The sequence below is a fragment of the Semicossyphus pulcher genome, unplaced genomic scaffold (genome assembly GCF_022749685.1).
Source record: "Semicossyphus pulcher isolate SPU_LCO1_2020_fin unplaced genomic scaffold, fSemPul1.0.p SCAF_6, whole genome shotgun sequence".
Classification (NCBI taxonomy): Eukaryota; Metazoa; Chordata; class Actinopteri; order Labriformes; family Labridae; genus Semicossyphus; species Semicossyphus pulcher.
In genome coordinates, this window is record NW_027211737.1 from 16,535,480 (window position 1) to 16,551,057 (window position 15,578).

General features: G+C 42.0%; 1 protein-coding gene across 3 annotated transcripts in view; it reads left to right on the forward strand.

The window, feature by feature from the left end:
- Positions 1 to 15,578, forward strand: part of pdlim5a (PDZ and LIM domain 5a) — a 60,990-nt gene that overhangs the window by 37,348 nt on the left and 8,064 nt on the right. For 2 of the 3 annotated variants that reach the window (XM_069682928.1, XM_069682926.1), the window contains exons 6-10: positions 806 to 826; positions 939 to 956; positions 1,360 to 1,532; positions 1,768 to 1,798; positions 13,843 to 13,925. In XM_069682928.1, the coding sequence (XP_069539029.1) occupies positions 806 to 826; positions 939 to 956; positions 1,360 to 1,532; positions 1,768 to 1,798; positions 13,843 to 13,925 (326 nt within the window). The remainder of the gene's footprint in view (positions 1 to 805; positions 827 to 938; positions 957 to 1,359; positions 1,533 to 1,767; positions 1,799 to 13,842; positions 13,926 to 15,578) is intronic. The other variant, XM_069682927.1, reaches the window with a different exon arrangement.

Sequence of the window (15,578 nt, forward strand, 5' to 3'; positions counted from 1 at the left end):
CATGCAATAACTGCAGCGCAGATGCGTAAAATGAAGCTCATGCATTATATGTGACGCAGCACACGTAAGCCACACTATATTTTTACCTCAACTACTGATATTCCAGTGTAACTGTACGTGTGTGACCAGGCTCACACAGAGCTGTCAGCGCTCCCACACCCACATAGCTGCTGCTGTGACAGGAACGTGTTGAAAGACCTTCATAAATCAGACTATTCAATGTGCTAGGTGAGTGTGTCGGTGTGCGGGTGTATTTATAGGTGATTTATTGACAGCAGAGCCTGAAAAGTCTTCAATGCCCCTCTGTGTGTTTGTGTGTGTGTTTGTCCTAAGAGCTGATTTATTGACGGCCAATTAGTGAAAGGCCTGTCAGCACAGTGTTGCCGAGGAAGCTGGCGGGTACACACACACGTGTACCGTTCATGCAGTCACACAAACCACACGTCAAATCAGTATTATGCTGCACCCCGACAGAGGTGCATATTTTCCATTACAATTCTTCTATTCCACTCAGTATTACGTTCCAAACACAACAAATTATGAATGAATGGAAATCCAGGTAGCTCAGCAGCACCACCTGGGGGTTGAAGATAGAACTGTCTTGTGTTTGCAGCTCGTTTGTCCTCCTGTTGATGTGATCAAATGTCTGTTTTGCATGCTTTTAGAGTTGAAGTGTTTTTATTCTAACTTTCCTCCATCTCTTCTCTACTGTCTGCTTGATAACATTTCCTTTGATGCATTTTAGAATGTAATGAATTGCTTATGCTTGTATCTCTATCTCTTCTTCTACTTTACGTCCCTGTAGTGGACCTCAAAGTATTTTGAAGTAAGTGTTATTGTTAGATAATATCAGTGTGTATTTATGAATGTTGCTGTTATGTCCTTCCTGTGTTTCTGATTTCCTCTGCCCTGTTTTTCTCTGTTGTTGCTTTTTAAAGAAAGCCCCCGCCACCAAGGTATCAGACTGGTTTATACCTCGAGTTCAGCTGTATTTAACAGATTGTGGTGTTTCCTCGTCTAATCAGCACAAATTGTAGATTCTTATTTTTACAGTGTTTCACATTGCCATCTCATGTAACCTACAGTCCGTGCCGTTAAACACCATTCCACTGACTAAAAAAACCTCATATTAAAACATGTACTGTATCTAAGTTTGAAATTAACCTCCTAAAAAGACTAAACATTCATCACAGATCAACAGATGCTGACAGAGTGCTTCTTACAGCCTAATAGTTGGTAATAGATCAGAGGAGATTACGTCAGCCTTCATCTCTTCTCTCTGTTACTTTGATCAATCATGAAAGGGAGCATGTGAAATTGAAACTAGTTTTGCTGATGTCATCCGTCCTGTCCTTCCAGAGTTCCCAGGAAACACGTGGTGGAGACAGACATCCATTTTTACCATGTGCCCACTCATGCTGATGCCAGCAGGAAGCGCATAATGGAGGACACAGAGGACTGGCGCCCTCGCACCGGCACCACCCAGTCCAGATCCTTCAGGATCCTGGCTCAGATCACCGGCACCGAGCACGGTACGTTAGTGACTCACACTGCACCTGACATGCTCGCTGGATAGCATATTGTTTTCCAAATCAAAAGCTGAGTACAACTGTGTTTTAATTTTCTGTGTTTTAAGTTTTGAAATCGTATTTAATTTGCAAGCTTTTGGTCAGAGACCTTCTTCAAGGCATAAACATTTAAATTGTATGACATGTAAAATATTCAGACCACATAGACTCATTATTGTTTCTGTTCTGTCCCTTGTAGCTCAAGCAGAGGAAGCTGCCAAGAAGACAAAGTAAGTGCACGGCATCAAAAAGCTGAGTGTTGTTTTAATAGCGCCAGGCTCCCTATCATCTGTTTGGTTTGTTGCATTGTGTAAAGAAAAAATACATACTGTATATCAGACAGCTCTTTCCAGGGGCGCTGGTTTCGCTCAGTTGGTAGAGCAGGCGTCCCGTGTATAGAGGCTACAGCCCTCGACGCGCTGATCGCAGGCTCGACTACAGGTCTGCTGATCATTTGGTTATCCCCCACTCTCTACACCCCATATTTCCTTTCTTCAGCTGGCTTATCGAATAAAGGCAAAAAGCCACAAAAATAATATATACTGTATATATATAAAAAAGAAAGTCCATTCCATGGGGTAAATGTAACGTATAAAGGAATTTATGGAGAAATGGAGAATCAGACTTCAGATCTCTGTGGCACGTCTGGCAGGTTTATTCATGAAAGTGGGCTCTTTGTGTCTAGACAGTAGAGAATAGCTCATGTTAAGTCAAACACCAGACCTCTGTGCACTGCAGAGAATCTCCCTTCTTGTCCCTCCAAAAGTGGAGAAAGCAGATCCCCTGTCAGATCGCTGGATGTTAAACTGTGTTTACCAATCAGAGCGTGGCATTCGTTTGTGCATTTTAATGGTCGACTTTGACGGCCTTGGCGTGCTGCATGTCGTGCGACCCATGATTGTGTTATTGACAATCATGGCTGAACTGTGCTGCTGTTGTCAGTGTGATGTGATCTGTTGGCTGTCCATCGCTCTCAGTGGTTTGTGGTGATCGCTGTGTGTGTGTGTGATCACTGGTGTTGACGTGCAGACATTCCTGTCGTCTGTGTGGTTGCTGTGTGGCTTCATGGTTGAATTAATTCATCATTTCAGTCCATTCAGACTCGGAGTTTACTGTGTTTACTTTCCCTCTCCTTCTGTATTGATTTCTGTCATTTTCTGATGATGACTGCTTAACTGCCCATCTCAACCACATCATGAGCTTCCCTGTGTATCATCAGCTTCTTGTTTGTGCAAGCAGCTTTCCTTGTGGCCTGGCTCGCTGTGTATCTCACTGAAGGGCAACGTCTGTACTTCTCCTAAATCTTTTCTCTCTCTTTTGGTGTGTTTTTCTCTTCTTTCTGTCTCTTCCTGTGATGGCAGAGGGAACAGGACCACCACTCGGTTGGTAGTCGGCCCCAAGTACGGCGAGCTGAGAGACTGGCACCACGGAGTGTCTGCTCGCACCCTCAATGTCCAGTAGACTGTGTGTGTGTGTGTGTGTGTGTGTGTGTGTGTGTGTGTGTGCGTCTTATGGGTTTGCTTGTCTACCTGTATATGTGTGTATTGTATCAGTTTGACTTCTGTAGGTGGTCGTCTATATGACTGTTGAGGGGATAAAAGGTTGTGGACTGATGTCAATAAATGAACTCAAGCAAAGAATACTGGAGTTGTAGCATACAAAGAAACTGTTGGAGTCGCTCTGTGTCCTGTGTGTGCGTGTGCGTGTGCGTGTGTGTGTGTGTGTGTGTGTGTGTGTGTGTGTGTGTGTGTGTGTGTGTGTGTGCGTGTGCGTGTGTGTGTGTGTGTGCGCGTGGACATTTACTTTTACTTTATGTTTCATTATGGCCTCATTCATACCTTTAGTTTAGTGTTGCCTACTCACTGCTGCTACACTGAATCCATCCCTGGAGTTAAACTGTAGATGCATAAACACTCTTTTGTTGAGGAGTGTGTGTCCACTTTCACATCTTTCTGCATGGATTTGGGTCTCTTATGCTCCTTTCTGTGTACACAGTGTACACTCTATGTAAAAGGAGGTGTTTTCACACTGACAACCATCAATTTGGATGGTAAATAGAGGAAAATAGTCCTTGTGTGGTTTTGCGTGGCATAACTTTTCCAAACAACAAATATGGAAGACAAGTTATCCAGATTTTTCAATTAAAGCTTATCAAGCAGTCTGAACACAGCTCTTGATGTGCATCTCTTCTTATCTCATATTGTCTTCCTTACAGCACATGCAGGACGTATTCTGATTTCACATGCTGCATGTTGTATGTGCATCAGGTCTCAAGGTTATAAGGAAAGGCAAGCAGCAGAGGATGCCTGCTGGGAGTTGGAAGGACAACATTTTATGAATAATTGTACCTATGTAAATGTGTACACACGGGACTACATACATAGTGATACACAGAGATTCAAATTTATAGACAGGCACCCGACTTTACTGAAAGTCTGCGTACCACTAATGAGAAGGAAACTGGGTCTGATAAACCCGTTAGTCCTTTTATTTACATCTGCACCACATTACTATACTTGTTCCAGTTGCCTTGTCTTCTGTCATGCAGATGTGAGAGGAGGGGGAAGGTGGTTTTTCAAACGAGTCTGTTTTCTGAGATAATTCAAAATTGCAAATCTGGCTAAAGTCTGCGTGAGAGTTAAATAGACTGTTTTTATTTTTGCGGTGCACCTAATATAACACATGGTTCTGTATAATCCTGTTATTGAACATACATACTTCAAACCTATTTAAAAGTTTGAATGGCTTGTTTACATCTGTTTTATCTGCTATGGTCACTATTTTTATAAACATCCTGTCCGGAAATATGGTGAGAGATTTCATCTTGTTATGCATGTACGTAATGTATATTTTAACCAATGGCTCGTATGCTATGCTGCTGAGATGGATCAGTGCTTGGTGCATTAGGAAGTTATATGCAAGTAAGGAAGGCTCTCTGCAATGAAAGTGATTTAGCTTTGAAGGTGAATGTATAATACTATAAATGGCTTGTAATGCAAAGGTGTTATTGAAGCCGTTGCCTTGTAAAATATTTATCCAGTGCCTTTACATTTATGTCATCCCCGTGTTTACTTACTTTAGATCATGCAAACTACTATTTTGCAGTTGTGTTGCATTTTGAAATACCTAGAAATCGAGTGCCTATAATCACTTCTGTGTTTTGAGTTTGAAACTTTTATTCTATTGTAGCTAATAAAGTGATTTCCATTTTTCTTGTTTCCTTTTCTGTCTCCTTCCTTCCTCCCTTCCTTTGTCCCCTACTTCCTTAGCTCCTTCAGTCCTTTCTCTTCTACTTGTCTCAGTGAATCTGAGACAAACTGTGGGGAGGTCAGGTATAAATCAGCAACTAAACCCAACAAATCACACTTGATTTCACCCCTTCACCTGTCACAGTAAATAGTCCCACAGCACAGTAGTTCAATAAAACAACACTCCTGTTAAAGCCTTAACTTAACCACAGGAACTAACTCACCACTTCTATGTTAACAAGTGTTAAATATAAACACGTAATGCAATGTGAATTTTGCAGCTGTCACACTAATTTTACAATTTTTTCCTTGACTAAAACAAAAGTTAAAATGCAACAAAGCCTCGATATTATGATCTAAATACTATAATGTTCTGCTATCTGTTACCTACCAGCGACAGATATCATGCACATCAATCCTCTAGCCAAGTCGTGAGTGCGCTGAATGGAGAAGAAGCCACACCCACATCTGATCACATGATCACACACCAACAACAGCCAGAAGAGGACGGAACAATCCACAACAACGTCCTTACTTCCGAACGTGGCTGCCTCTTAGAAACGAACAATCTGTCGTCCGCAGCGCCCCTGCAGTTGGTAGCCTTTCCCGTACCGTATTCAAGTTCTGTGGACATGTTTTGCCATTTGTCCAACATGAACTATCCTTTAGCTCCGATGCTGGTGCCTTTACAATACTCAACCTCAACACCAAGCCAAATGGCATCATTTCACACCCAAAGGCCGAATGATGCAGTGTTCCTGCCAGCCAACATCCCACATTTTCTTCGACAGAATGCTGTTGGTACCCACGCTCCAGCATCCTGTGTACCTGTTTTTAGTGTAATACCTGCTCAAGGACTTTACGTGCCTCATGGAAGTGATTGCACAGATGTTCAAAACAAAGCACCTGAGGCGTCTTCCTGTGATCATTTGCCTGTTCATAGTCCGGCTGCTTCAGATAGTGCCGTTACAGAGCCACCAAGCTTTCAACTGCACACAGCTGAAAGGTACATTGAGTTTGGGATGAATTAATAGAGTTCACAGTGTCCACCTAAAATGCATAAAAGCTTAAATCAATATCATTTCCCTTGCCATGTTCTAGCAATTCCCTTCAGACACCACTAGAGGGCAGCGCAGGCTCAGATAAGTTCGAGTCCAGTGGCCCTTTGACTTCTCATGATGCTGATGACGAGTTTTATCCCCAAACTCCAGAGTTTCAGAAGACAGCGCACGCTCAGCCTGACCTTTCTCCCCAACACAGGTGCTGCACAACAATTTCAATACTTGATGCTCATGAAGAAAACTTTTCACTGACAGGTCATTAAATTGCTTCAACTATCTGTACAATCTGTGATGTCTGTCCTCCATCTGTCCTCACAGCTTTCAGGTCCACGTCAATAATCATCTCTCTCATAAGTCAGCACATCATCATGCAATTTCTACCAAACCTGTAAGGTACAGTGTGAGTTTGATTCAATGCTGCAGGAACTAAAATTAGTTCACCTTTAAAAACACTGAAACAATTTCATTTTTTCAGTATTTTTTCATCTTTAGAGGCATGAAAGTTTACAGAACAATTTTTCCAATGCATCAAAGTATTAGATGATCAAATGTATGTCATTGTCTTACTGTGTGGTGTATTGGTGTATACAGTATGTAGGTGTGTGTATTTGTGTATTTGTACACAGGAGAGAGCTCTTGTCAAATCCTCTGGACTTCCTGCCCAGAGCGGCACCCTGCCCCCCTCCTCTCACCCCCAGTGCCCCCAAACAGCCCACACAAAACACACACGCTGATAACCATAGTCTACAGCAGTAAGTGTCCTGTGTGTGTGTGTGTGTGTCTTGAACATCCTTAAGCTCTTCCCTACCAACAATCTCTACCTTGAAACTGACAACTTCTCAAACCTTATTCTTTTTTTCTTTCTATCCTTTGATGATGTCTCCCGCGCCATCTTGGTTCCCGCTTAATTTCCCTCCCATCCTCTGCCTCCCCTCTTCCTCAATGTGTCATCACCTCGTCAGAACAACTTATCAGAGCAGCCCTCGGCCTCCTGAGATGTCTATTTCTCAGTCCTTATTGGACGCCCTTCTCATCACTCCAATCACTCAAGCTCCGCCGCTACGCTTGAGGAAGAAGAAGAAGCGTTGTAGCGTCAGCGAGCTGCACCTGCCCAAGAACAAGAGGTAGAGAGGGCAGACCTGGACAACACTAGATAACTGAAAATTATCCTAACTGCTTGATAGTTTTTTTGACACAAGCGTTGATTTTTATGTTGGTATTATTTGGTTTTACATTTTTTACATCCAGTTTTGTCCAGGTCTTACTCAAGTGGAGAGTGAGCATAATATAATAATCCACCTGGCAAATAATTTAACATGTAAAAAAAACGTTTTCTATTAATGTGATGTGATGCATGTGGCTTCACAATAATCTTGCTTTTCAACTAACTAGCGAATCACAAGATACAGTATATTGTAGTTATATTATATTATACCAAAAGACAGTGTTAGAAGTACAGTGTGCCTATTTATAACCCACAGTTTAAACAGCACTTGATTCCACTGACCGTGTCCGTGGCCGTGAAAAAGTCGAGCTTGGTCCGACCATGCCAGCACCAAAAGACACGCTCCGTATGTCTCAGTGGAGACAACTCACACCAACTATGACATTCTGTGGTCACTGTGAAACGACTTGGCAGCTTCTCACACAGATCAGTCATTGGCTAGTGGGCACAACTGTACACATTTAGACCGTGAAGTATGAAAAGTGTGTGAGAGAGTTTGAGTGGGTGTCTGGATGGATGGATGTCTTTGTTATTGCGTGTGTGTGTGTGTGTGAATGCACATGCATGGACGGTATAGTGTGTGAGCGTTGAATGCGATCCAAAGAATATCACAGGACTGAATTATAGACCATCTGTTGTGTGGTGGAGAGAGCTGCTGGACAGCAGTCAGCTATGTTAATGGACCATTTGTTCAAAGCTAAAACCATACAGCACATTTATGAGATGCATAATACAAGTTCATGTTGGAGATACAGCACACGAGGGGTTGCTTTACATATGTAAACAGTTGGGGGAGTGAAATGTGCCTCATTATCACTTAATACCAGCAAACAAGAACTGTCATTTATAGGCAGAGTACAATGTGGAAAATAGACTGCAGACGAGATGCAAAGATGTGGAACAGAGCCTCTTTTAAAGATAGTGACACATAAGTGTACATTTCTAGGTTGCTTTGTTATAATGTGAAAAGCTGTAGAATATAGAGACAAACCAGGGAAGAGAAAACAGATAAAAACATGATAAATGTTTCCCTCTCTCCCTCCTCCCTCCTGTGCCTCTTTAATTATCATATCAGTTAACCAGGTTCATACGTGGCGCAGTACGTCCAGATGGTCAGCACTCTAACTGGCTACTATTGAATCAACACAGCGGGGCCTCCATCAATCAACCAATCACAGTCCTGCGGAATACAATTAGGTCCCCATGTAATTGGCCTGATTGGTGGAGAATATTAACGAGCTGTGCTGTAATTGGCCGTAATGAATGAAGGACTGGGGAGCATCTTGTTTCCTGCTCTACTTGTCACCTGTTGTTAGCCAATTAGCATAGCTAATGAGAATGCATGTTGTTAGCTTGTTCGCTCAGATAATTTAAATAGATGGTCCTTTAGTCTCACAGAGGGGAGTAGCTTAATGGCCTGATAAGGATGAGGCCTTTCCTGCTCTTTTTCCAGGGTAGTTCCTTATCTACTTATTACATTTAACAACATTTTAGCAAGTGTCCGTTTAAAAGGTAAAGAAAAGTAACCAGTCTGTGGGCCGTGCTAGTGACATGCTGACCGTATAATTACTCTGCCACGACCAGGGTGTCAAGTTAAGGTTTTAAACATAAGGGAGAGGAGATCGTAGCAGACTTGAACTACTATTTTAACACAAAAAGGAAGAACAAAAGGCTACGGTTAGAGTCCATGGGGAGCAGGTACGAAATATAAAAAAAAAAGGTTTTAGAGAGCACAGTGAAAAAGGGAAAACTGGTAGAGCCAAGAGGAACACATACACAAAAGGAGTGGGCTAAGGGTTGAATTTTGACTAAAATGAAACAGAGAAAGTGTCAGTAAAATAAATGTTGTGGTCATTGCAATGATCCCTTTATTACAACACTTTACAGGTCACAAGATGTACCCTGCACATACAATAATTAACCTCACTCAACTATGGAACTATACAACTTATTTTTATCCCTCAAAGCAGCATTACGACTACCGGTGAAGTCAAAATCATTTTAACTCTCTTCCTGAAACATCACGTTATAACTCAGTTACTCATCACAGATCCACATTTAAAGCTGGGCGCTGTATTTGTAGATTGCTTAGTTATATAGCCATAATTACGGTGACCTCGCTAACCTCTGTGCTCGATTACTACAAACAGGCTAAAAAGCTAGCACGCCCATAGGCCTTACAATTCAACGACGAATATACATGCGGTCATTACTATACATCTACGTCGTCATTTGAATATCATTTGACCACAAATACATCGTATTGCAGTAAAGTTACTTACATTTGTACGCCTCTTGTTTCCAGCTGACGCCAGACATCCCCGGCCCGAGCTACACCATCGTACAGTCTGGAGAACCGCACTGCTTTTCAGAGTGGTTGAATATGACCAGTGAGCTCCCGTCTTGTACTCACAATTTGTTGCTGATTTAGTTTACAGCCGGGCATTTCAAAATCACATACTATGAATTTGGAATGCACTATACTCTTTATGTCACACTTATGATTAGTATGATATCTAGCCAGAGACTAAATACGCTGGGGAGGAGAGGGTAATCAGGCACAGGTGAGAGTAATCAAGGAACAGGTGAAAACAATCAGGGTGGGGCACACAAGCAGGAAAACACTCAAAGACAGGTAGTAAAGCAGCAGACACAAGAGGTAGGGCAAATGCCAAGATAAAATAGGAAAAGATAGCTTGACACTAAAATATATTAAATACAAAACTAAACGGGGACGAAACATGACTCAAGGGAAGTTTGATTAATTTCAACCTGCCTCTCTTTCTTCCCTCAATTCAATTGTCTGCCCAACTACCTGCTTTTTAAATAGTCTGCAAAAATAGTTCTTATTAAATCACAGCTAGTTGTCACTGTTGGTCTTTAGCGTTCTCTCTTAGTGTACCTTAAGAAGTTAATGTGCACAGTGTCTTCCTGTCAGACTCCTGGGGTTCTAAATGATAAGCAGATAATGAGAATCAAGACAGATGCTGTGCAGTCTGACAGTCTCTTTCCTATAGAGAGTACTTAGATTAGGACTGTCGGCTAAAGGCAGATTAGCTGGAATCAATGCTAACACAACAACCCACTGGGTGCATTTATCACAATCCCTGTCTTTGCACTGTAGCTTGTGTGTTTGTTGTAGTGTGAATATCAATCATGCACCTCTCTAACCATTTATCTTTGTAGTTTAGATTCAAATGTACATCTGCTGCTGGTTTTTTTATCACCTATCTAACCATCTATCTCTGTCACTTGGTGAAGTTGATTCAAAGCCTTTTTCCTTATTTTTGTGACATGTTTTCTTCTCATGCCGAAGGGTGTCCTGGCATCAGTCAGCCACCAAAGAGGGAGACCCTCTCTTCTCCTCTCCGGTCAATGCTGTCTATGTCTTTAGGTAAACGTCAAGTCTGCTTTCCCCTCCTGTTCTTCTGAGTGACCACATATCCCACAACTACTTTGCAGCGACATAGTTTAGTACTAGCACTGGGTGGTAAACCATTGATGCCCCTGCTTTCTAGGGAGCATTTTATGTTGTGCTGAAATGAAGTGTGTGCACATGAATATCAGGGCAGAGGCAGTGCAACATTCTTCCTCTATCTCTCTCTCCATGCCCGTCAGCTCGCCTCTCATAGCGTCTCTCAATCCGACTCTATCTCTCTCTTCTGTCTGTCCCACTCACACCAAACATACGGCCACAACTCGTCGTAGCTATGACTGCAGTTGCCATAACACGTGTCTCCCATGAGTCCCCTAACAGCCAGGCACAAGGGGGGGGACAGCAGTGATCCAACTGTTGGCGTTGGCTACAAATGTGCATTATGGGTGGAATACGTCTGGGAAGAGATTGTTGGCCCACCCAAGCTCCTCAGCTGGTGCACATACTTAAAACACACACACACACACACACACACACACACACACACACACACACTTAGTTGTAAAGAGGTAATTCATTTTGCATCATTATAAAAGGCAGTGGAGATTTTGAAGGCCTTCGGTCACTGAAGAGGAAGATGTTTTGCACCCTTCCATCACGATCGCTGGATAAGTTCTGGCATCCCTTTGAAAGAACCAAATCTGCAAGCGTTTTTTTCTGTGACTTAATGATTTAGTCAAAGTAAACTTAGTCCAATTAAACCAGATAACTTTTTTGGGGGAGATATATTACCTTGCTGTTTTTGGGTACGTTTTTTTTGTGTATCTATATGAGTGGTTCCCCCTTAGGGGGGCGCCAAAGATCACTGGGGGTGCGCGAGGCTTTGTCTGCACTGAGCTTGTCAAGATAAGATTTGCACGTTAAATAAAATCATTTAAAAAAGCACTTATTTGATAATCAAAAGTCTGTTCAACTATGAAAAAAATATATTCATAAGTACATAGACATATGTATGCACACAGATATGCATGCAGAAATGCATACATCCACATATTTAAATGTAACTAAAAGGGGTGTTTATTATAATAACTAAAGATAACTAGAACGACAAAGAGGCTGATGGGGGTTGATTTTTGCTAATAAAGATTTGGAATAAATCACTTTGCTGTTTTGTTGTGTGTGGGCTCAGGGGGCTCAGCCTTTCTTAGATACAAGCAGGAGGGGCTCCAAGGAAAAAGGTTGGGAACCACTGATCTATGTGGTCAGTATAAAAGATTGTTCATGATTTTGGATGTCCAATAGCCACTTGTAATTTATGTACAACCATACAAAGAGAACTGACATTTGCCAGATAAAAAAGTATAAAAGAAAACCACAAACATTTTCCAGAAACAAGAATCATGTTTTTTGGGGGGGGCTTTTTTTCTTGCCATTATTCAGAGAGAGAGAGGAAAGTGAATAGTGTTGGAAACAAGGGAAGAGAAGTGGAGATGACACGTGGCAAGGGGCCGAGGGTTCGACTACACCTCGGCCCCTATATGGGGTGCACGATTCAACTGCTGAGCTAAACCAGCGCCTGAAAAGAATCAAGTTTTCCCCAACTTGTAGATCAAACAATAAGAGCATAACACTTTGAACAACTGGATAAAGTTATTCTCAGAGACAAGTTCTGTCCTGCAATGAACGGTACTGCATGTTTACATTCCTTAGCAGACAGAATGTGTCTCCCTGAGCCACCGCACTGTTCAGTGAATACAAACTGTACACAAGTGGAGACAGCTGAGAAATACCCCTGTTCCTGTGAGGTCATTCTCTCTATGTCGTCACTTGAATTAGTGTTCTGGCAGCGTTTGATGTGATCACCACTGTGTTTTATTGCACTCTCTCTTAAAATGACTCAGCCTTTGACCCAAATGTGAAATTGAGTTTTTATTTCTTTTGGGCTCATGAAAACGGACCGCCGATGTTGCCATTGGGACTAATTCAACCTGTCTCTTCACCACCTTAATGCAGCATTTAAACCCATACTCTGCGACTTCAGAGGGGACATTTGGTACATAAAGGGAAGTGGCAACATGTTTCACCTGTATATGCAATATTTAATGTAAAAATTATTACATAAATGAAAGTGGTCAAACTCAATACTAAGAATTTTGTGTCCCGTCCATCATTAGCTCTGCTAGTCTTGCAGCTGTCAACAGTACATCTGGAATGGGCCCTTTTGGTCATTACACCATGCTGTATTTCTCTCCACTGATGTCAATTACTCTCTCTTAAGTCATCTGAAATGATATTCTGGCATAGGTTTCATACCGTTGTGCTGCGTTATTAGTGCTCTGTGAACCTTCTTGTCTCCTGTCCATCATCAGCCTGGTGGCCTGGACTCTGTTCTGCTATGACAGAGCCACAAGGGCAACATAATTGTGCATACTGTACTCACAAGTAGGAAGGGAGGCATGAAGTCGAGCACTGTACTGTTTTGGCTGTAGCTGCAGGCTGTGTTTTGGTTGGTACCATATTTGTCTCTGCTCTGTCAGCAGGTAGGTGGTCTGGAGTCTGTCGTTCTGTATTTTGACAGGAACTTGAAAAATTACTCTGTGCACAAAGTTTTTCCTGTCGTTCTTCTTGTCTTCTCTTTTCTAGTGGATATGAGCACAGTGGATTTTCAAAGATATTCAACTGAGGTCGACAACTTTGTAGATGCCAAATAAATTAACACACATAAAATACAGAACTTAAGAGTTAATTTGGCATGTTTTAATTTAAAGTAATAATCTTGAAGATTTTCATGTAAATAAATATCTGTTAAGTCACTATCTATCGCTGAATGAGGTAACACAATGGTGATTGAGCCTATGGCCCACTGATGAAAGCCTTTGCATTTGCAGTATATAGTGTTATTATGGACAGGGTGTCTGGCGAAATTCACGGAAAAAATTACAAGCGGCGCCCAGTTAGTGACGCGTTTTCCATCACCCAGCAGTGGTTGGTCTGCCAGAGAGGGTAGGCGGAGCTAAGCGGCTGCTTTTCCGGTCTCTGCATGTGTTGCGAGTAAACAGTAATCTACTATGGCTGAACAAACAAAGGAAAGATCGATGACTACAGATACAACTTCAAAAATAAGTGAAAATCCAAAGAAAATAAACAAATTCGACTCAGATGAAGGCAAACTGTCTAAAAAGGAAAGCGACGGTCTATCCCTATCTGGGAAGTTTGCTCCCGCAATTGCCTTTTATCGCCATAAGGTGCCGCCAATTAGAACAAAACTAAGAACTTCGAGATTATCACTTTAATGAATTCAATACAAAAAACAAATGAACTGATTTAAATATCATTTGTGTTTCCATCTTGTCTCTCCACACAGTGAGGAGGCAGAAGAGCCAGAACTCAACAGTCATGGGACAGCAGTTGTCAAGACCATGATCAAAGGACCTGCAACAACCCAGGGTAAACACTGTGTGTGTCCTGTCAACACATGAGAGCAGCACATCCCCTCTAGCTTTTTTATTTGCTCTTTCTGCACATTCATAATGAGAACTGATGAATGCGATGTATAAAACATGATTCATGGACCTGGGATCAAGCCACAATTGGCATGTCTCCTATAAACTGACTGAAATAACATGACCGCCTTTGTGAACAGAAGAAATACAGTGTATAAGACGTGTTTTTCAGCGACTAAAATACATTTTATTCATTAGCCAATTGCTGCATGAAATCAGTGGAATAGCACCGCTGCCAAATCCAACAAAGTCTATCTGTATGCCTGTGTGTGAGTTGCTTTTACCGTAGGCATGTTGTGGTATGTCTTCCCAAAATTAACTAGTGGAGTATAATCAGACTGCCTGAACTGTTTTCTTAGCATAAGTCACGGTGTGCACATGCATGCCCAGAATGTAAAGTCCCCTAAATAGATTCCTTGAAATAAAGTCTCATTTAGGAATTTAACTAAATCGTCTTTGAAGTAAGCATTTTGATTGATTAATGTATTCCCCCCCCTTCAGTTAAAAAGTGTTTTTCTCCTACATAAAATATTCCAAATCATGGCATAGTGTAAAACTGATTTACTGCTGTTGGATTCAATGTTGTTGCAGCCAGTTAGGAAAGGGAGAGAGGCTTATTTTCCATGGCTGAAGCGTGACATATGTTGTGAAATAGGTCATTGCAGACTTTCTTTTTTCTTTTCTCGTCTTTTTCCTCCGTGGAAGCCCATTAAGCAGGCGAGAAGGCCCCGCTCTGCCTGTGGCGCCTTGCTCACTCACACGTGCAGCAGCTCTACTCAGTTAGAAAGATAATATTTACCGAAGGGGACCTGTCGGGAGTTACGAATAAAGTTTTAAAAGGAAAGCCACAGAGCTGCAGTATAATGTCCGTGTCCCATCTGCACTCGGCCCAAAGATTCTAAGATTGAGCGTCTTTTCTGGCCATCCGGCTGTTTCTCATGTCCATAGCAAAAAAATAAATAATTGCCTAATTGTCCATTTTTTATTTGTGAATATTTTCAATGAAATAACTAGCCCATGCTTCAACTACTACCCCTTCCTTTCTGTAAGCATATGGTCTCTCCTCTCCCCTGATGTAAGTACCACTCAGCAAAAATCATAAATGTAGTCACTCACCTGGGGACCCACGCTCGTGAATACTATACTAGCCTTATAGCACCCAAGTAGCAACTGACTCATTTGAATCCTGAGCTGCAGTTAAGAAACCCAGGCCTTCAACCACCACCTTGTTGCAAGCGCCAATTGTAAAACAAATTTGAGCACACATGCACACTACTGCACCCCCTTTCTCTATTCAAACCCACACATATTTAAACATGACATGTATTGGTTATGCCAGGCCCCTGAAGTAGACCTTGCCTGACCATGCACACACATCTCATTCCACAGTATGGAGATCAAAGGCCAGGCTACATGTTTAGCCAGGTGTCTGGGCTTTAGCTAAGGGAATGTCTTGGTGGTCTGTGTGTGCGTGTGCGTGTGTGTGTTTGGTCTAATGACTGTATATATAGAAGGACAATGCGTCTCCATCTGCTCCCATTGTACGAAATTGATGCCAAAATACCCCCCATAGTAAGCGCTGCCATCTTGCGATGGT